This window comes from Eumetopias jubatus, unplaced genomic scaffold, assembly GCF_037043125.1.
Source record: "Eumetopias jubatus isolate StellerSeaLion01/CBP00866 unplaced genomic scaffold, mEumJub1_p1.0 scaffold_13, whole genome shotgun sequence".
Lineage (NCBI taxonomy): Eukaryota > Metazoa > Chordata > Mammalia > Carnivora > Otariidae > Eumetopias > Eumetopias jubatus.
In genome coordinates, this window is record NW_028274819.1 from 75,121,017 (window position 1) to 75,144,433 (window position 23,417).

A 23,417-nucleotide genomic window follows, 5' to 3' on the forward strand; every position below is an offset into this window, starting at 1 on the left:
CACGAGGAAAGTTAATGGTGGGAGGAGGCGAGCAGCGGGACGGCGTTCGCCGCGAGGGGTGGGGCGATTGGCGGTGGGCGGTGGCTGAACGCCCAAATGCGGAGGAGGCGCGGTTGACAGACGAAGTGAGGATTCAGGTGCTGGCTTCGCTAACCTAGTAGGTACGTGGAATAGCCAAGAACCTTTACGCAAATGACGAGAACAAATTGTGGGGCCAAGTAAACGGAGTGGATGTGAACTGCGAGGACTCAGCCGCTCTTCTGTTTCCGGTGTCTCGCATTTGCTGAGTGGTCGTCGACTTTTCTAAAGCCTTCGGGGTGTGTGCGTGGCGGTGAGTGTGGTGCTGGCTGTGTTTTGTCAGGTCTACTTTTGCCTTCAAAAATCTCTTCTGTGTGAAACTGTGACAGGCTCATGCTTTGACCGTGACTCCAAATGTGTAACCTTTGTCCTGGAAGCCGGTGTTACTCCATAGCACACCCCATTCCCCTCTCCACTTTTGGACTTGTTTTGTTAGCTCACTCCTTCCCTCCAAACTGAGGGTCAGCCTCCAGGACTTGGTTAACGTATCCCAAGACACCAGCGGTGGATTTTTTTTTCTTCCTACGATTTTGACTCCTTAGTCCCCTGAACGGCCACTGAGTGTTGAAACAGTTTAAACTAGTTTAGTTTTGGTGGGTTTTTGTTTTTTTTTTTTAACCTCTAAAGGAGTTACAAAAAGGAATGAGCTGGTTTGATGGTTCCACTTTCAGACCTATTGTATCATATGATAGAACCGTAAGGCTGCCTAGTCCTGTATAGTTAGTGTCATCCCAGGATTGAACAGACCTGGAAGGTAGTCTGATCTCTTTACTCAATTTCGCTCTAAATATTGAAAAAAATTCCAGGCATAAAAGTCGAATCCTCTAGGCATCTCCACAGTCTAGGAAATACTTGGAAGCTCCAGGACAGGTAGGGCATGTCTTACTCACTGCCCTATGTGGGAGCTGGCCTGGCTATGGAATTTGTGAGGCTCAGTATGAAATGAAAAGCAGGGTCCCTTGTTCAAAAAGCAGGGGGAAGCGCCACTAAAGGTGCTAAAATATGAGCCATCTCCTTTCTTCTGTATTATCTCCTTTGACTTGTCATGGTGTTTTAACTTTCTATTGTTAATTATAATAGCATGTTAATCATGCTATTATTATTATGCTATTATTAATAGAAATTTGCTATATGATGTCAAAGTAAAGAAAAAATTTTAAATATAAATTATTAGCATGAATTTTACTTCTTATAGCATGCAATGCCAGTTTTAAATACAAATGTAAGAACGGTTAACTCCTATGCAGAATGGATGAAATTCACAATTCGTATTTCATAGCTCATACAAACATGTATTTTGTTCTTACTAGAACAATGGAGACTGCACAAAACCAACTCACCTGTATTTTTTTTTCTTTTTTTTCTTGATGTATGCACGTTCTACCAACACTACAGAATCCGGGGACTTTGAGTTTCACAGAATTCCACAGATGGTGGGTCCACCAGATTTCTGTGCTCATGGGGTTTTACAAATGCTTTATGTGAATGAGGTAGCAAGGAATAGTGGTGGAAATGCACTTTGCCCCTCTGGCCTCTGGTCCTGCACATGCTCCATTGTCCTATCGGTCTTTTTAAAAGTTCAAATATAAAGTTAAGAATTTCAGGGTGGTGACAATAGAGCATTAAACCAAATGCCATTCTGAGCACATGGCCCTGTGTCATTATACTAATTGTACACCCTTGAGGCCAGCCCTATCCCAGAGCCTTATGAGTCTGATACACTGTAAATACTCAATAAATATAATTAAGGCTGAACTGGTGCCCACTAGGAAGGCACTTGGAAGACAGAACCACAGTCCTATCTTCAAAGAGATCACAGCCTAGGTGAAAGAAACAAAACAAACAGATGATAACTCTGAGTGCTATAACATGGCTCTGTACAAATTCTTCCTTCTAGGAGCTGAAATGTGTCATTCCATCACAAGTTAACCCACATGGTATAATATAAGGTGTTCTGGCTTTACAGAGGGCTACATTTGGTTTTGAATTATTTCTGCCACTTTAATAGCTGAGCGATCTCGAGTAAATAATATATTCTCTCTGGCCTATTCCTCTTTTGTAAAATGAGAATTATAATATCTATTTGGTGTGAGAGGTTCTGAGAGAATGTAAAGTACCTAACATGGTACCTGTTATACAGCAGGCTGTCAATAAATGGTTATCAGCTTGGTTGCTACAGTTGGCCTACCCTGTCAGGCATTGTCTCTGCGGCTCTACTTAAGCCAGCTGCCTCCCCTTTATACTCTTCCCTTCTTTAGACCCTCCTTCTGGGCCACTGACTCCCAGCGATGGAATCTGGAGGGTAAATATCATGTGCCTCCTTCTGGCCTAAAGCTGTCTTCCTAGAGCCACACTTGAGTTTACATTAGAACCTTTCTAACCCCCTTCTCTCATCAATGCAGCTTCAACCTTCCCTCCTCCCTCCCACATAAACACATTTATACACACATTACCACACTGCCTTCTGGGCTGTTGGCTTGCCCAAAGTTTACATTTCCAAACCAGTTATTCAACTGTAGCCTCCCGGGGCTGGACTTTGTTTTTATTTTGGTGGGGAAAGAAAACAAACAAAAAAAAGCTGACCTTTTAAAGATAGCAAAGGGTGTAAAATTAGGATTGTGTTTGAATTTAAACTTGTCTTTATTATTCCTACTATAAACAGAAATATCTAGAATGCTTTATTTTCCTCATTATAAATAAATACAGTATTGAGCAGATTTTGACATGTTCTTAATTAGTACTTTCTGATAAAGAAAATATAAGATGTTAACATTTAGAAAATCTAGGTGAAGAGTATACAGGAGTATTTATATGTATTCTCTGTCCATCTGAAATTAATTTCAAAAAAAGTTAAAATGTTTCATTCTTGAACAATTACAGATTGTTCAACTGAAAGATATGCTTGAGATCATTGAAATATGATTATATAGGACTTGGGGCCCATTATCAACAGTTGGTATTTTATTTGGGAGACTGATTGTGCATATTATGTAATTAAAGAATAATAAAATTTGGTATTTGATGAAGTACTTATGTAAATGTTAAGTCCTAAATGTATGAGATTAGCATGTTTGTGGAGGATATGTTGTTTGAAATTATCATCAAAACCAGAAACCCAGGAATGCCTGGTGGCTCAGTTGGTTAAGCGTCTGCCTCCAGCTCAGGTCATGATCCCAGGGTCCTGGTATCGAGTCCCGCATCAGGCTCCTGGCGCAGTGGGGAGCCTGCTTCTCTCTCTGACAAATAAGTAAATAAGATCTTAAAACAAAACAAAAAACCAGAAACCTAGTTTCTAAGGAACCTGTGAATCTTTGGAAAATTAAAAAAAAAAAAGTGGGGGTGGAGAGATTTTCCAAGTGATATTGAAAGACCACCTTTCACTTACCAAGTAAGCTTGTATCAAGACTATTGAGATTAATAATTAATGAGGTGTTCCATTAACAGTTTTAATGAGAATCTGAATAGTGCTCTTAGAAACACTCTTAAAAGAGTTTTGCTTGCATTCTTTGTTGCAACTGGCTGAGAGTGGGATTCCCTACCCACCTCACATTATTTTTGCTTTTTTTTTCTTCATTTGATTTACTTTGCTCTGCTTGTGCACCTTATCACCTGAACACTTAAGGTAAGATACTAATCTCTATGTATAAATGCCTACTTATTGTAGAATATGCTTAGCATATATTTTTAAAACATCTAACTATAATTGGTTAGGTTATCAGAATAATTGAACATTAAAGCTGCTTACCAAGAAAGTATTTTTATTTACTTGTAAGTAAAAGTAATAATTTGAATTTCAATAGCTACTCATTTGTAGAAGTTTGCATTTCTCTTAGTAATTTAAATTTTCTTTTATAAAAGTGTTAGCCTAAGAAACTTGTTTAAGTTTTAGCCTAAATGTCAAATACAAAATAGAAAACACAAATTATCTATGAATTACTTGAGCGTCCTATACTGTTATCTACAACCATTTAAATAGTTACTTATAAACCTTAAAAGCTACCTTTTGCTTCAGGACCTATGTTCCTTAGACCAACCATTAGAAAACTGCATGTTCGGGTGCCTGGGTGGCTCAGACGGTTAAGCGTCCGCCTTCACCTCAGGTCGTGATCCCAGAGTCCTGGGATAGAGTCCCGCACCGGGCTCCCTGCTCCTTGGGAGCCTGCTTCTCCCTCTGCCTCTCTCTCTCTCTGTCTCTCATGAATAAATAAATTAAAAAGTTAAAAAAAAAAAAAGAAAACTGCATGTTCGATCCACATATATGACTAAAGAAAATGAGTCATGTGCCTCCTTAGTTTGGCATTTCCTTTTATCTATTTTAAGTGTTGACTTTAATGTATCAGTATTAAAAAAAAGATTACTTGGGCATTTCTCACTTGGAATGTTAAATACTGGAAACTGTGGTTGCCCTTCTGTGAGGAAAGAAACATAAATGCCCTTCTGCCCTTTTTATATAACTGAACTCTTGTGTTCCTTTCCAGAGCAACAGCTGTTCATGCATGGTGCACGGTGAACTCTTGTGATCATTAGCCTACCATAGGCAAATTCTTGTGGTCATTAGCCTACCATAGTTTTGTGTGTATATCCTGATACCTAAAGAAGAAAGAAATGGGTTGTGCTGAGTATTCTTTTCATGTGCCAAGTCTTGAGGAGCTTGTTGGAGGTAAATACAATAATAACTTTGAGTTTTTTTTAATTATTCGAAGGAAAAAAATTTAAAAACAAAAATATTCTAAGATATGATTTATGCAATAGTATTTCCATTGCAGAACTTATTTTCCTGGGGCTCCTGAGCGGCTCAGTCAGTTAAGTGTCTGCCTTTGGCTCAGGTCATGATCCCAGGATGGATCCCCACATTGGGCTCCCTGCTCAGCAGGGAGTCTGCTTCTCCCTCTCATTTTCCTTTTTGATATCTCTTTGTACTTTTTTTAAAAGATTTATTTATTTCAGAGAGAGAGAGAGCATGTGTGTGCGAGCAGGTGGAGGGGCAGATGGAGAGCGAGAGGGAAAGAATCCCAAGCCGACTCTGCCCTAAGTGGCACTGAGCCTCAGGCTCCATCCTATGACCCATGAGATCCTGACCTGAGCCAAAACCAAGAGTCAGATGCCCAACTGTCAGAGCCACACAGGAGCCTTCGTATTATTTTTATTGAAAGAGTCCAAAATTATGCCCCCCTAAAAAAACTAAACTCACCATTTGAAGATTCTTGTTAAGATACCAACTTTACAGAGTGAAAACAAATATAGTAATCCAAGATTTAAGTATGTGTGATGCCCACAAAGTCACACAATTTTACCTTTTTACCAGTTACAATATTCTTTAAATATATAACCTACTGTGGTATGTTAATCATGTTCCTAACATTACTACTCCTTCCCCTTCTCCTGATACGATAGACTGCCGATGAACTTGCTTAGATTTCTCTGTCTGCATATATTTTTATGCATTTCCCCGTGTTCGAACAAGAATTTAAGGCAGCTTCACAGGATTAATTAGGAGGGGTGATAGATAAGAAAAAGAAAATAAAAATAGGAATATGAAATGAAGCCAGGAATAGTACTAACCCAAAACTATGTAGCCTGTCAGAAAGCTACCATTTATTTGACAACCTTCAGGTTCTGATAGTACCTATAAAACCACCCTTTTCAAAGTGCACCCATCCTGATAGTTTGTCTGTCTTCCTGATAAGGTTGAAGTCAAGAAGTGTTTTTGGGTTTTGCTTTGTTGTGGCTTGTGTATTTTATGTTCTTTCTATATGTACAGATTATATTCAGTACAAAATAGAAATGGAATCTGAGTTTTTTGCCTTAAAATTTATTTTCAGTTTTACAGAAAATCCTAGAGCAAGAATTCGGTCTCTTTGTAATTGATAAAAAATAGATTTTACTATATTTCTACATGCTGAAATCTTTTCCTATTTATAAGTCTGCAGTTGTTAGTTTAGGGGAGGGGAATTTTCCAGGCAACTTGATTTCTGTTTTCATATAGCTAAAAGATCTGGTGTGGAATGTATACATGGCTAGATTTAAGACGACTTCATGTTTTGGAGAATCTGATTCTATAAAACCTAAACTAATGGCTGACTACTCCCAGAAAAACTTTTATGGAAACTTATCACCCTTAGAAGTACATTCCTCCTGGGGTACCTGGATGGCTCAGTTGGTTAAGCATCCAACTCTTAATTTCGGCTCAGGTCATGATCTCAGGGTCATGATCTCAGAGTCATGAAATCAAATCCTATGTTGCGCTCCGCACTGGGCGTGGAGCCTGCTTAAGATTCTCTCTCCCCTCTCCCTCTTCCTCTCCCCATCTCTAACAAAAAAGAAAAAAAGAAGTACATTGCTCCTAGATTTATTATGTCACTACCATCCAGATTGAGATATAAAAGATTTCCAGCCTCCCAGAAGACCCCTTTATTTGCTTTTCCAGTCAATATCTCTACCCCAAGAGGTAACACTGTTCTGACTTCTGTCACCTTAGATTAATTACCTGATTTTGAAGTATATAAGTGAAGTTACATATACTCTTTTGTGTCTTACTCCTTTTGCTCAACATTTTCTCTTTAAGTGTCAATGAAATTATTGCATGTAATTGCTTACTTTCTAACCATTTAAATATATACATTTCAATAGGTCTTTGGAATTCTCTCCCCAAAAGGTAGGTAGTCCTCACCTTAGTGCAGTGTTTATCTTCAATGGTTTAAACCTCTACAGATTTACAGTGAATTTTATGGGGGTATTTGATATTACACATGTGATTGTGTGTCTAATGTCTAATTATATTCATTAGGAAGACCATTTCATCCCCCCCTTATTTTTTAAGCAAGCTCTACATCCAGCCTGGGGCTTGAACCAAGATCAAGAGTCACTTGCTCTACCTACTGAGCCAGCCAGGTGCACTCCTTCCCCCAACTTTTAATAATACAAGTTTAGATTGGAAGCATGATATCCAAAATGTTGAGGAAAGATTTGATATATGGTGGCAAATTTTTACCTAATGTTAACGAACTTTTTTTCCTTGTCTTTGTCAGTTCTGCAGAAGGGGCTAAAGGATAACTTTGCTGATGTCCAGGTCTCTTTGGTTGATTGCCCTGATTTGACTAAGGAGCCGTTCACCTTTCCTGTGAAAGGTAAACAATTTTTGCAATTCACTTTTTTCAGTCCTAATCTTTTTCTGAAATGAGAATTATTATGAAGGACCATCTTAAATTATCTACAAATAAAGGATATTGTCCCAAATTGTAGACTAAATCATGCTGAATTTCTGTGCTGTTTTCTTATATTGAGCAAATTTCACTTTATACCCTTCTGGGAAAATATTGTTTTATGCACTTTTGTTATTATCACAGATTACATAATAGATATTCAGTAGCCTAGAATCCTTGATATCACATGAGAGTTTTGTTTTTAACTAACAAATTCCAGCTGTCCACAGGACATCTCCACCTGTATATGCTAAGGACAACTTGAGGTCAGCGTGTCAAAATTTAGCTCATTGAAGTGACTGTTATGGAAACATAAAATTTTATGTTATTTATTTATTCAAGACCAGAAGGGATCTTAAAAGCCTTGTATTTGAATCATCTGTGAAATACTTATTTGCCAAGTGATCATCCAGCCAGTGTTGTAAGAAGGGAAGTTAATGCTGATTGAGTAAATATAATTTGTATGATAAACACCTATATTTGATGTTTTAATTTTTACAGTAATACTGCAAGGTAAGTACTAGCCTCAGTCTATAGATGAGAAACCCGAAGCTCAGAGAGGCTAAGCTCAGGGGTAATCATAAGCAGGATTCAAATCCAAGTGTATCTGTTTCAAAAGTCTGACCTTCTCCCATTATACCCTACTGTGATGAGCAATTTGAGATAAACACTCACTCTCACTTCCTCTTTGATTATGTAACTGACATCTTTGTTAAAAAGTAGTTTTACACAGAAGTCCTGGACTCTGCTGCTTTCTCTGCCACGTATAGATTTCATTACCCTAGGTAAGCCAACTAATGTATTTGACCCTCAAATATATTAAAATGGAGAGATTTGACTTTCATGTTCCTTTTGGTCTTTCCAGTTTAAAATCTTTGATTTTAAGTATACCTGTAAATTCTAGAAGTTTTGTGTACCAGATGGCAATTTCTCGTTGTACCTTGAAAGCATTTAGCATCATACTTTTTTATAGCCATGGTTCTTCCAATTATAAAAGTAATCTATTCTCCCCACTAAATAAGTAATTAATTAGTTGAAATAAAATTAAAAAATCAGAAAACACAGAAGAATACAAGGAAAAGAAAAAATGGTTAATCTTAATTCTGTCATCCAAAGAATTTTCTAGTCAATAATTTGTAAGCCTTTAAATTGCAACACTAAAGAGCCTAGATATGTGTGTTTATATATAAATGATCTTTCATAAATGTAGTTAGGTACTTTCTACATGAACTGGTCTTGCTGAAGTCACCAGTGACTTTGGTATGTTTACTAGTATTTTCTGATCTCTCACGTATTTCATAGTACCCGGCCATTGATGCCTGACATTTTCTTTCCCCTCTCCTTGGTTCTTTTGCCTCTTCTTCCTTGTTATCTTTCCTAATTCCGTGTTCTTTCTTCCTTATTTTTCCTAGCTCATTTCTCTTTCTGGCAGGCTCTTAAATCCTGACATTTTCTAGAATTCTTTCCTCAGCCTCTTCTTCTATACAATCTTTCTGCATTTTTCCATCCACTCCTGTGGTTTTAAATTACTACTTGGATACAAGAACTTGAAATCTGCACATCTCACCTTCATCTCTCTTTTTCTTAGCTATGGATTGGTAATTCCAGCTGTCCACAGGACATCTCCGCCTATATATGCTAAGGACAACTTGAGGTCAGCGTGTCTAAAATTTAGCTCATTCCTTCACCATAGTTGCTTATCCTCCCTTGTTCTTTTTCTTAATTTCCTCTTCTCCATCTTTACAGTTAACCATTTTTAGCTCATTACTTGTCTTTTTCCTAGACTATTTAAAATTGTCCCCCAATGGTTTCTTTCAACTTCAACATTACCGGTGGTGCCTGGCCAGCTCAGTTGGTAGAACATGTGACTCTTGATCTCAGGGTCCTGAGTTCAAGCCCCATGTTGGGGGTGGAGCCTACTTAAAATAAAAAAAGAAAAGTAAAACCCCAAAGCCAAAAAGACAACTTCAACATTACTATCACTTATGAGAAAGATTCTTATCCATGAGTAATTTCTGCTGATCCCATAGAAAACATTTCTAAAATCCCTAATTATAAATGGGATCTATAAAAATTTTGCACATCTACCCTCTGCATAACTGAATAGAGCAATTTTATCTACTTTACTTTGTAATAATGTTAGTATGAAACTGACAAGACCACTTTTTCTCAAACAAAAGGTAATTAATTTCCACTCTACATTTCAAAAAAAAAAAAAAGAATGTACCTTTCCCAAATTGTGTCTAGCTGTACCTATGATGTTAATTAAAAATGTAAGTAGAAAGTTCCCAGCATCTGAAGTTATCTCTAATTACTTGCATTTCTATAAACAACCTTGGGAATAAACAACTTTGATTTCCCAGTATGGATTTCTCAAATAATTAATAACTCAAACAGCAAAATATTCTATATTAAAATACAATTTTAGGGGTGCCTGGGTGGCTCAGTCGTTAAGCGTCTGCCTTCGGCTCAGGTCATGATCCCAGGGTGCTGGGATCGAGCCCCACGTCGGGCTCCCTGTTCCTTGGGAGGTCTGCTTCTCCCTCTCCCACTCCCCCTGCTTGTGTTCCCTCTCTCTCTGTGTCTCTCTCTGTCAAATAAATAAATAAATAAAATCTTTAAAAAAAATACAATTTTAGCCAACTCCCCCCACCAAAAGCACAGATTTTTAAAGGAATAGGTCATTACAGACTAATTCTGGAAATCTCATCCGATCCAAACTTTGGCTTCAATTCTAGCCTTGCTCTATTACCAACTTTCTGTTGCCTTTATGCTACCAACTATATCAAGTCATGCTTAATTCTGACAATATTAGAAACACAAGTAGTTAGAATAGGATAGGGATCAGAGTTACTTTCATCTTCCAACCCCTGCTACTTGTAAAACTGTGAGAATGGAAAAGTTATATACTCTTAATAAATTAAATTAGTGCCTTCTGGCATGTTATACTTAAGTTAGATGGTTTGCCTATTTTTAAGATGACTTTTTTTTTTAGGCATCTGTGGGAAAACTAGAATTGCAGAAGTAGGAGGTGTGCCTTACTTATTGCCTTTTGTAAAAAAAGAAAAAGTAAGTGTACTTTTACTTTTTACATTCACATAAAGATTATAAGAAATTGGGTTGATCCTCTTTTTATTATTAGAAGATCCATTGACCAATGTGGCAAGGAAGTGTTAATAGACTCAGTCAAAAAAAGTAAACCAAGAGATTTGTATGAGTTAATCATTTAAATAATATTTTTTCTTCTTGCATAGGTTTATGATATAAATAAGATTGCAAAAGAAATCAAGCTTCCTGGAGCTTTTATTCTTGGAGCAGGAGCAGGCCCATTTCAGACTCTTGGGTTCAATTGTGAGGTCAGCATACATATAGTTATTTTATTTTATTGATTTGACATTTAGTTTACCTTTTTTCTTTTATTGCCCTATCAGAAATTATGCTTTTTGAATGAATTATAAATACGCAATGTCATCTTTCTTTACAGATTTGATATTGTTTGATATAGATTTGGACTATAGCATATGCTCTAACTATAATGGAGCACTGACCTGGAATTTCAGATTTTCTTAGAGTATACACTCAGTGTTAGATGAGTCTGAAGTCCTAATGTGGTCTGCTGAGACCATGGATTGTGAAAGATTTTAATCATTACACATCAGAGAATTCCTGGCTTCACTATAAATCTTTCCTTTTGATATGAGAACAGCTTTTGATCAGAAGATGAATGGAATAATTAATGATTTCATTAATTCCCTCTTTCAGACTAAATAGTGAGGACCTACCCCTGTGGTATGGTGATTATTTACAAAAGGTACTATTACTGTGTATGTTAGTGTATTTACAACATAAAAACATCACTGTTTCTTCACGTCTCTTAAATAGAAGAGTGAAGGACCTCTTCAGACTGCCCATCCCCTCACCTCTTCAGATGTGACCATTAGTCAATAGTCTTGCAAGTTCTTTTGTAGAAAGATTAATATAATTTACCTAGTGTTCAATATAGAAAAAAAAGTTTAAAATCTAAAGTCAGACATTTTAAAGCCCAATTTACAATGTTACAGAAACATTGTAAGAAATACTGTAAACATTTTATAAAATATTTTTTCAATTTTTTGATGTTTGTAAATCTTTAACATTTTGAATCACAAATTAAATATTTCATACTTCATGTTTTCTTACTAGGTCCTGAAAATAAAATATCTTAAGTCAAGGATAAGATATTTTGTTATGTTACTCTAATATTCTCTTTGCATATTGACGCCAGGGTTGACTAATTTACTTTTCTTATTTACTTTTCTTTTCAGTTTATGCCAGTTATACAAACAGAAAGTGAACACAAACCTCCAGTGAATGGAAGTTACTTTGCCCGTGTTAACCCTGCAGATGGAGGGTGCCTACTAGAGAAATACAGTGAGAAACATCATGATTTTGGGTGTGCATTACTGGCTAATCTTTTTGCCAGTGAGGGTCACTCTGGAAAGGTGAATTTTTTTTGTTCACAAAAACACAGTATTCTCCAAAAGTTCTCAGATAGCTAAAAAGTTGGACTTTTATTGCCACAAATACAGTTTTCTTAAGAAAAGTCAAAACTAGCTAAGTCAAATTTCTTTAAATAACCCAGTTATGAAAGATTACTATGGTACTATAGGCAAGGAGAAAGTCTTATTTAAAACTGAGGTTAGAATACTTAGTAAGCAAGAAAAAAAATAGTAAGGAATTTATTCTGAGGAATAAATTAAAATTGATTTTATATAAATAAATCTTTTATTCTGAGGAATAAAAGGTAACAGAATATTCATGTGGGGAGTGAGTTAAATACATGAGCCATTCAGTTGAAATAAATAGATAGTGCCTACCTGTAGTTAGTCTATAAGTAATCCATTCCTGACGGATCAGATGTTGGTTGACCTAGACAGAAATGGTGGTAGTAAAATGTTATAGAAAGGAGGAGGGAAGGAGAATTAATTCTTCACTTCATATTTACTTCCTCTTAGAACACAAAAAGATGATTACAGTGTTAGCAGTTGTGAGAACTCTCAGATTTTTAAATAGAGGTAGCTACTTTAGCTACTTTGGAAACAAGGTAGTGAATTAAAAAGACTTGATTAAGGAGTCCCTGGATGGCTCAGTTGGTTAAGCATCTGATTCTTGATCTCAGCTCAGGTCTTGATCTCAGGGTTGTGTGTTCAAGCCTTGCGATGGGCTCCGTGCTGGGTGTGGAGCCTACTTTAAAAAAAAAAAAAAAAGACCTAATTAAGTGGAAGTAATACAAGTCCAGAATTTTAAGGGAAAGGAAAAAATGTAATCACTTTCTCTTCCCATCTGAATTACCAGAGGTTAACCCCTTTAAGCCAGGAATTCTCAACTTTTAACCACTTTAATATACAAAGATAAGAATCTCTAGAGCTCAGTGGAGGACTTCACTGTAACTCTAAGAGAGCATGAATAAGACTTATTAGAGTAAATGACAACTTATCATATATATAAAATATATATCATTGATCAAGACAGGATTGAGACATCTCACTCAACTCCTCTGTGGGTCTTCTAAGCAAATAATTTGCTTGATGGCATTAGATTATGTGTTTCACTTTGATAGTTAGTCACATAGAATTTTGCAGCTTAGAACAATGGTATGCATATTTATGTTCTCTCTAGGTCATTGAGGTGAAAGCCAAAAGAAGAACTGGAAAACTTAACTTTGTGACTTGTATGAGACAGACTCTTGAAAAACATTACGGAGATAAACCTGTAGGGATGGGAGGCACTTTCATAATTCAGAAGGGAAAAGCGAAGACTCACATAATGGTAAGGGCCTTCGTGTATGTGCGTGCATGTGTATGTGGGTATGTATGTGCACATACTGAAGATCTTAGGATTTTTTAATATACATCGACAATTCTACCCTTAGAGACACCTGAATACTTTTACTATGATTGTATTACTTTAAAACTTAAATGACAAACAATGCTTTAAATCACACTGTGAGATAATATCTTAAGTAGGGTCCTTTTTCATGTTAATAAATTAGAACTTTCTTTTCATTGTGTTTGTTTTTAAGATCTAGAGAGATGTGAGTATAAGCCTTAGACATGGATTATCATTTTTATTGCCAGAATCCCAAACTCCATACATAGATTTTGCTATTAAGATGGTTGTGGTGGGGTGCCTGGTGGCTCAGTCAGTTGAGCATCCAACTCTTATTATCAGCTCAGGTCATGATCTCAAGTTGTGAGATTGAGCCCAGCATCGGGCTCCATGCTGGGCATGGAGCCTGCTTGGGATTCTCTTTCTCCCTCTCCCTCTGCCCCTCAGCATCCCTCCCTCTCTCTCCCTCTCTCTCATTCTCAAAAAAAAAGATGGTTGTTTTGGGGAAAGGACTCATTATGAGAATTATAATCTTATGGGCTAATTGTACAAGTTTGTAAGACATTAAGAATGGAATATATATAAAGCAAGACCTAGGACATTCAGGTTTTAAAAAAATTTTTTTGGAATGAATGAATGAATGAATAGTATAAAAGTCATTAAACTTAATTTCCTTTTCATTTTATCAGTAAAATCATCAAAAAATGTTTGGTTTTAATGTTTTTTATCCTGATAATTTTATTTTTTATTGTATTTTTTAAAATATTTATTTATTTTAGAGAGAGAGAGACAGAGAGAGCATGTGTGCGAGCAGAGGGAGGGGCAGAGGGAGAAGGAGAGAGAGAATCCCAAGCAGACTCCATGCTGAGCGGAGAGCCCAACGTGGGGCTCAATCCCACGACCCTGAGATCACAACCTGAGCTGAAATCATGAGTTAGATGCTTAACTGACTGAGCCACCCTGGCACCCCATCTTGATAATTTTAAATGGCAAGCCAGCTGATCTTGCAAAGAAAAACACAACATTGTGAAAATACTTAATTTTCCAAATTATTAAAAACAGAATTATAGCTAAATATTTTTGTAAATACCAAATAATTATAGGAATTTTTTTTTAAGATTTTATTTATTTATTTGACACAGAGAGAGCGAGAGAGGGAACACATGCAGGGGGAGTGGGAGAGGGAGAAGCAGGCTCCCCGCTGAGCAGGGAGCCCGATGCGGGGCTCGATCCCAGAACCCTGGGATCATGACCTGAGCCGAAGGCAGATGCTTAACGACTGAGCCACCCAGGCACCCCTAATTATAGGAATTTTAAATATGCAAGTATACAATACTTCATTACTAACTACGGGCATACTTTGTTTTATTGTGTTTCACATTATTGCAATCCACAGATACTGCATTTTTCCTAAATTGAAGGTTTGTGACAACACTGCATCAAGCAAGTCTTTTGGCATCAATTTTCCAACAGCATTTGCTCACTTCCTGTCTCTGTATCACATTTTGGTAATTCTCGCAATATTTCAAACTTGTTCATTATTATATTTGTTATTGTGATCTGTGATCAGTGATCTTTGACATAACTATTGTAATTGTTTTGGGGCACCACAAACCACATCCATATAAGATGGACAACCTAACCAGTTGGTATGTTGGTATGTTTTGACAGTTCTACCAACCGGCCATTCTCCTGTCTCCGTCCCTCTCCTTGGGCCTTCCTATTCCCTAAGACACAACAATATTGAAATGAGGCCAGTTAATAACACTACAATGGCCTCTAAATCTTCGAGTGAAAGGAAGAGTCGCACTTCTTTAACTTTAAATTAAAAGCTAGAAGTGAGGGGCGCCTGGATGGCTCAGTTGTTAAGCGTCTGCCTTGGCTCGGGTCATGGTCCCAGGGTCCTGGGATCGAGCCCCGCATCGGGTTCCCTGCTCCGCGGGAAGCCTGCTTCTCCCTCTCCCGCTCCCTCTGCTTGTGTTCCCTCTCTCGCTGTGTCTCTCTCTGTCAAATAAATAAATAAAATCTTTAAAAAATAAAAATAAAAACAAAAAAATAAAAGCTAGAAATGATTTAGCTTAGTGAGGAAGGCATGTCAAAAGCCAAGAAAGGCCAAAAGCTAGACCTCTTACCCAAACAGTAAAGTTGTAAATTCAAAGGAAAAGTTCTTGAAGGAAAATTAGAAGTGTTAGTCCAGTGAATACACAAATGATAAGAAGCCATATTGCTGCTGTGGTTAAAGTTTTAGTGGTCTGGATAGAAGATCCAACCAGCCACAACATTCCCTTAAGCCAAAGCCTAATCCAGAGCAATCCTATAAAAGGCTGAAAGAGGTGAGGAAGCTGCAGAAGAAAAGTCTGAAGCTAACAGAGGTTGGTTCATGAGGCTGAAGGAAAGAAGCTGTCTCCGTAACCTATAAACAGAAGGAGAAGCAGAGCGTGCTGAAGTAGAAGCTACAGCAAGTGATCCAGAGGCCTAGCTAAGGTCATTACTGAAGGTGGCTACACTAAACAACCGATTTTCAGCATAGACAAAACAGCCTGCTATTGGAAGAAAAACCATCTAGGACTTTCATAGCTAGAGAGGAGAAGTCAGTGCCTGGCTTCAAAGCTCCAAAGGACAGGCTGACTCTCCTGTTAAGGGCTAATGCAGCTGGTGACTTGAAGTTGAAGCCAATGCTCATTTACCATTCTGAAAATCGTAGGCCCCTAAGAATTATGCTAAATCTACTCTGCTTGTGTTCATCAATGGAACAACAAAGCCAGATGGTAGCACATCTGTTTACAACATGGTTTGCTGAATATTTTTAGCACACTGTTGAAACCCACTGCTCAGAAAAAAAGTACTCCTTTCATGCTCATTGACAATGTACCTGGTCACCCAAGAGCTCTGATGGAGACACACCACGAGATTAATGTTTTCATGCCTGCTAACACAACATCCATGCTGCAGCCCATGGATCAAGGAGTAATTTCAACTTTCAAGTCTTATTATTTAGGAAATATATTTCATATGGTTATAGCTGCCGTAGATATCTGGCAGCTCAGGGCAAAGTCGATTGAAAACATTCTGGAAAGGATTTACCATTCTAGATGTTATTAAGAACATTTGTGAGGGGTGCCTGGGTGGCTCACTTGGTTAAGCATCTACCTTTGGCTCAGGTCATGATCTCAGGTACTGGGATCGAGCCATCAGGCTTCATGCTCAGCGGAGAGCCTGCTTCTCCCTTTCCTCTGCCTGCCACTCTCCCTGCTTGTGCACACACTCTCAAATAAATAAAATCTTTTTTTTTTAAGATTTTATTTATTTATTTGACAGAGAGAGACACAGCGAGAGAGGGAACACAAGCAGAGGAGGTGGGAGAGGAAGAAGCAAGCAGGCTTCCCGCAGAGTAGGGAGCCCGATGAGGGGCTCAATCCCAGGACCCTGAGATCATGATCTGAGCCGACAGCAGACACTTAACAACTGAGCCACCCAGGTGCCCCAATCAATAAAATCTTTAAAAAAAAAAAATTGTGATTCAAGGGTAGAGGCCAAAATATCAACATAAATAGGAGTTTGGGAGGAGTTGATTCCAACCCTCATGGATGACTTTGAGCGGTTCAAGACTTGAGTGGAGGAGGTCACTTCAGATGTGGTGGATATAGTGAGAGAACTAGAATTACAAGTGGAACTGAAGATGTGACTGAATTCCCGCAATCTCATGATAAAACTTTACCAGATGAGGAGTTGCTTCTTATGGATGAGCCAAGAAAGTGGTTTCTTGAGGTGGAATCTACTCCTGGTGAAGATACTGTGAAGATTGTTGAAATGACAACAAAGGGTTTAGAGTATTACATGAACTTAGTTGCTAAAGCAGCTATAGGGTTTGAGAGGCTTGACTCCAGTTTTGAAAGTTCTCCTGTGGGTAAAATGCTACTGAACAGCATCGCATGCTACAGAGAAATCATTAGTGAATGGAAGAATCAATTGATGTGTCAGACTTCATCGTCTTCTTTTAAGACATTGCCACAGCCACCCCAGCCTTCAGCAACCACCATCCTGATCACTCAGCAGCCATCAACACTGAGGCAAGACCCTCCACCAGCAATAAGTTTATGACTTGCTGAAAGCTCAGATGATTGTTAGCATTTTTTAGCAATAAAGTGTTTTTAAATTAAGGTATGTACATTTTTTTAGACGTAATGGTACTGCACACTTAAAAAGCTACAGTATAGTGTAAACATCACTTTTATATACACTGGGAAACCAGAACATTCATTTGACTTGCTCTATTGCGTATTCACTTTATTGCAGTGGTCTGGAACAAAACCCACAATATCTCCAAGGTATGCCTGTAGTTACCATAATGTACATCATATCTCTAAAACTTACCCATCTTAGAACTGAAAAGTTTTTGTACCATTTGAGCAATACCTCATTTTCCCCACCCCAGCCCCTGGCAACCATGCTTCTAGTCTCTTTCTCTAAGTTGGACTCTTTAGATTCCAGTAAGTGATACCATGCAATATTTGTCTGCGTGTGGCTTATTTCACCCTGTTCTCCAAGTTCATCCCTGTTGTCACAAATTGTGGGATTTCCTTCCTTTTTAAGCCTGAAGAACATTCCTCATATGTATTTATCACAATTTTATATACATGCACACGCACACACACACACACACACACACAAAACAATTTCTTTATCCATTCATCCACTGATAGATATACCCAGAAGTGGGAGAAGTGGGATTACTGGATCATATGGTTCTATTTTTTGAGGAACTTTCATATCATTTTCCATAATGATTGTACCAGTTTACATACCTACTAATAGCATACAAGCATCCCCTTTTCTCCACATCCTCCCCATCTCTTGTTTTTTGTTTTTGCTTTTTTTGATAATAGCTATCCTCACAGGAGTGAGGTGTGATATCTCATGGTTTTGATTTGCATTTTCCTGATGATGAGTGGATATGAGCACTTTTTCATATACCTTTTGGCCATTTGTATGTCTTCTTTGGAGAAATGTCTAATTCAGTTCTTTTGTTTTTTAATTGGGTTGTTTTTTTGCTATTGAGTTGTATGAGTTCCTTGTATATTTTGGATATTAGCCCCTTACTGGATATATGGTTTGCCAATATTTTTTCCCATTCCATAAATGGTCTTTTAATTTTGTTGATTGTTTACAGTGCAGAAATTTTTAGTTTGATGTGGTCCCACTTGTTTATTATTCCTTTTGTTGCCTGTACTTTTGATGTCAAATTTAAGAAATTATGGTGAAATCCAGTGTCATGAAACTTTTCCCTGTGTTTTCTTCTAAGTGTTATATTTTAGCTCTTACCGTTAGGTCTTTGATCCATTTTGAGTTAATTTTTGTATACATATAAATTAAGGGTCCAGTTTCATTCTTTTGCACATCAATATCCAGTTTTCCCAGCACCATTTTTTGAAGACTATCCTTTTTCCATTGAATGGTCTTGATATCCTTACTGAAAATTATTTGCTGTATATGCAAGGGTTTATTTCTGGGATCTCTATTCTATTCCACTGATCTTTATGCCATTGTCACTGTTTTGATTACTTGTAATAAGTTTGATATCAGGAAGTATTAGACTTCCAACTTTCTTTTTTCTCTCAAGATTGGTTTGACTCTTCAGGGTCCCTTGTGATTCCATATGAATTTTACGATGGATTCTTCTCTATTTCTGCAAAACACTTCTTTGGGATTTTGATAAGGATGGCATTGAATCTTTAGATCACTTTTGGTAGTATTAACATCTTGACAATATTAAGTTCAATTCATTAACACAGGATATTTTTTCATTTATTGGAATCTTTTTATCCTATTTTTTTTTAAAGATTTTAGAGAGCGCACACGTGTGCACATATACGAGTGTGGGGAGGGGGAAGGGAGAGGGAGAGAAGCAGACTCCCTGCTGTGCCCTCAGGGCTCCTTGTGGCGCTCCTTGCCACCCTCATAGTGGGGTTCCACAAGGGAAGAGGGCTCAAGGGGTCGATGGGGGGCTGCAGATGGGGCTTGAATAAGGACTTGATTTCCAGACCCTGAGATCATGACCTGAGCCGAAATCCAGTTGGTCACCCAAAAGACTTAGCTACCCAGGTGCCCCTATTGGAGTGTCTTTAAATTTCTTTCAGCAATGCTTTTAGTACAAGTTTTTTGCCTCCTTGATTAAGTTTATTCCTTAGTATTTTATTTTTTTTGATGCTCCTACCAATTTCTAATGCCTTGCTTCCCCCTCCCCCAACCCATCTACCAGTAGCAGTAATGAGATTTAAAATTAGGATGAGGATATATTTCCAGGAAAACTGAGAGGCTATGAAAAATAAAAAGATAGTAATAGACTCATTCCTTCCTTCATTCATTCATACATTTTAGCTTATACACTTGATTGGTGATCCTTTTGAAAACTAGGGTATGTAATTTGTTTTGATTCTAAAAATAATTAAATGTATAAGAAGGCTTAAATTTTTAACTTCATGAAGTTATATATAATTTTAAAAGTTTAATTCTCAATAATCTGTATATTTAGAATGATATTTTATTGTAGCCCACAGAATTTTCTTCCTGCCCATTGAACTCTGATGAAGAGGTGAATAAATGGTTGCGCTTTTATGAGATGAAAGCTCCTTTGGTTTGTCTGCCAGTTTTTGTCTCCAGAGACCCAGTAAGTTTATGTCTGTCTTCTATATTGCAGTGTCATACAGTGATAATGCTTAGTTTTTAGGATATTCTTTTGAAATTGGGCACTTTTGTGTTGTTATTTAAGAACTAGGATAGTCTCCAGAATTATCATGAAAGATAAGGGAGCAGGTGGCTAACCACCCCTATGAGTTAGGCTGGGCAGGTTTTACTTTTGAGGCACAGGTGTCTTATTTTATTTTATTATTATTTTTTTAAGGCACAGGTATTTTAAATAACACCCAAAGTCATATTATTAAATAGTAGAATCAAGACCAAGATTCAGGTATCCTATCTTATTTGTTGCTCATTATACTATCATTATAGTCTAATATTATACAGTAGAAAAAGATATAATATAGACCAATTCAAAGAAAGTATCTACCAGAATACTGACTAGTCATATTTTTTTGATCTAATGATTACATACATGTCTAGGAATTTATCCTCAAATATATTCAAAAGTATGTGAAATTATTAGTTAAAAGGTTAGTCATGAAAGCATTACTGTAATAGAATTGGAAATAATCTAAATGTCAGTTGGGAAGTGGTATGTAAGTACAATAGAATGCCATGTAGATGTAAAAGAAAGAGGAAGCTCTTTTATAATCTGATATACTAAGATCTCAAGCCTACTGTTAAATGAAGAAAAGTAGTATTCAGCACAGTATGTACAGGGTGTTACCATTTGAGTAAAAATTACAAAAGTATATATTCCTGGAAAGATATATAAAAAAACTGCTTACACTGGTTGCCTGCAAGGAAAAGGAGGAAGTAGTAAAGGCAGGAGATAGAAAGACACATTTTAATGAATATATCCTTTTTCACCCTTTGAATTTTGAATTAAGTGAATATTTTACTTAAAAAAATAAAAACTATTGTAACATTAATAAAAAGGTCTCCCTCCCCCTTAAACAAATCCTATCCAAAATTATTTGAATACTGACAGATAGCTTGTCTGTTGTTCTAGGGGTTTGATTTGAGATTGGAGCACACTCATTGTTTTAGTCATCATGGAGAAGGTGGACACTACCATTATGATACTACCCCAGACACAGTGGAATATCTTGGATACTTCCTGCCTGCGGAGTTTCTGTATCGCATCGATCAACCAAAAGAGACCCATTCATTTGGGCGAGATTAAATCAAGTGAAACAGAAATAATTAACTAAAGCTAATTAATTAATGCATTAATTGATACTACTATAAAATCCAATAGAAATAATCTCACTACTTAAATCCCATTTTTTGGCCTTTAACTGAAAGGTATGTTGACATTTAAACTCTTTTATTTCATGGAACTATCTTAGAGATTTTTGGAAACAAATATATGTAATGAAAATGTTCTTCATTATATTTTTATTCTTTAATAACAACAAAATCATGTGATTTACTCCTACTGTCTACTGGCAATAACTTACATTTGTATAACATTATTAAATTTTTCAAATTAGTCTCACAACTCCTAAGTGGATATTTCTGGGTATTAGAAAAATAAGTGTTGCAAATGTTGATAGTTGTTGAATCTTAGTACTAAATTAAAAAAATCCATTTCAGAAATCAGAGTATACTTTTTTTCATGGAATAAGGTGGGCAGAGGAAGCAACTTTTCCCCTTTTGGTGGCGTTGAACCATACTCAGAAGTTTGCAGTTTGCCTTTCATAAACATTGGCAACTAGGTAGTAGGCCATGATGCCACTGCCTTTGTTTAGCTTGCCAGTTGGAAGCAGTTTGTACCTTATGGGTTATTTGCCAGAAGGAAAGGGAAAAGAAACAGCATCAAAATATAGCACTGAAATGAGTATACTTTAATTTACAAGTGAAGCTATTGCTAAACATGACCACTGTCCTTTGTAAAATAAAAAATTATACTATTTTACTGATTGTAATTATTGAAATTTTCCCCGATATTCTTCTATAATAATCATTAGTCATAAATCAACTGTCTAATCTTAATCTTGCTAATGCTAACCATGTGTAAATTTAGGAGCTCTTTAATACCAAACACATACTAAATCTTCAAAAAATATTTTTTGATTGTCTTCTTTGGATGTTACCTATAACATGTCCTGTCAGTATAAATTCCTAAATGTTATTTTTAAATAAGCACGAGTTTGAAGCAAAAAAAAAAAAAAGAATAAAAATTTTGTATTCACAGTATAATGTTTCTTTTTAGTATCTTACCTCCAGACAGGAAAAAATATTAGTTTATTGGTTTAACAAAAGCGTTTTGGACACCTACTCTCCCCACTGGAATGTAAGCTCCATGAGGGTAAGGGCTTTGTTTACCAGTGTAGCACTAATGCCTTTAACAGTGCCTGGCTAAAGCAGGCATTCAGTAAATATTTGTTGAATGAATGAGTGTGTGAAAGATTATGCCAGATGCTTCACCAGATGCTGGGCTCTATCATTCAGTCATTTTATATAGTGGAGGAAAACTCACAATAAACAAATATATAATGTGACAGGTGGTATTAAGTCCTATGAAGGAAAACAAAGCACAGGATGGACTGTAAAGGAGGATGCTATTTTGTTGTGTCCATCTCACATGAGACAGGATGAACTCATCACCCAAAATTCGGCTGGGATGTCAAGAAGGATAAAGTCACACACACCCCAACAGGATATGAAAGGATTTACTGCTCGCATAATGAGGCTTTCTGGGGAAAGCTGGACAGCTCCCAAGCAGATCCAAAACTGGCTTGAGAGAACAGGGAAAGGAGACTGGCTTGGGGTTTTTATGGTGGTGAAGGGTTAGGGCCAGGGTGATGATTCCATATGCAGTTTAAATTTCCCATAAGTGTCAAAGAAGGAGCAGCCAGGCTTATCAGCTTGTTCAAATATGGAGCAGAATGGGAAGAGGGAGGAATAACGCTTAAAAGCTGTCAGCAAACATAAAAAATGGAATCAGACTGTTTATTACACATACATAGGGAGATCAGGAAAAGACTCTGATAAAGAGACATTTTAGCAGAGACCTGAAAGAAATGAGAAAGTGAATCATGAAGTTATTTGGAGAAACATCCTTCCTGGCAGATTTAAAAGTCCAGAGGTAGGGGACTTTGTATGTTTAAGAAACAGTAGGGTGCCTGGGTGGCTCAGTCGGTTAAGTGTCTGCCTTTGGCTCAGGTCATGATCCTGGAGTCCTGGGATCGAGTCCCACATTGGGCTCCCTGCTCAGTGGGGAGCCTGCTTCTCCCTCTGTCCTACCCCCTGTGTGTGCTCTCTCTCACATAAATAAATAAAATCTTAAAGAAAAAAAAACAGTAAGGAGGTTGTTGTGAACAAAATAGGATCCCCTGATTCTATGCAGCTAACACCTAGTGCATGCTCTAAGAAGCAGTTTTGTAAATGCTATGTATGTATTTACAAAGTTATATGTTAATGCCATATTCACTTTAAAATTAGAAATATGATGGGGTACCTGGCTGGCTCAGTTGATAGAGCTTGTGACTCTTGATCTTGGGGTTGTAAATTCGAGCCCCTTGTTGGGTATACAGATTACTTAAATAAAATATTTTAAAAAAAGAAATGTGACAAGTATGCCTAATATCATCAACAATTGGAGGTTCTAGCCAGGAAAAGCAA

General features: G+C 37.1%; 1 protein-coding gene across 2 annotated transcripts; it reads left to right on the top strand.

The window, feature by feature from the left end:
• Positions 1 to 56: 56 nt before the first annotated feature.
• BKGD (beta-keto-L-gulonate decarboxylase) lies at positions 57 to 21,871 on the top strand. Of its 2 annotated transcripts, none has more exons than XM_028119615.2 (9): positions 57 to 161; positions 4,557 to 4,738; positions 7,107 to 7,205; positions 10,276 to 10,349; positions 10,535 to 10,636; positions 11,585 to 11,761; positions 12,939 to 13,088; positions 19,699 to 19,815; positions 20,800 to 21,871. In XM_028119615.2, the coding sequence occupies exons 2-9, from the start codon at positions 4,684 to 4,686 to the stop codon at positions 20,971 to 20,973; spliced, it is 948 nt and encodes a 315-aa protein (XP_027975416.1). In that variant the 5' UTR covers positions 57 to 161; positions 4,557 to 4,683; the 3' UTR covers positions 20,974 to 21,871. The 2 variants fall into 2 exon arrangements, with proteins under 2 accessions (XP_027975416.1, XP_027975417.1); XM_028119616.2 differs by lacking the exon at positions 57 to 161 and adding an exon at positions 171 to 331.
• Positions 21,872 to 23,417: the final 1,546 nt, after the last annotated feature.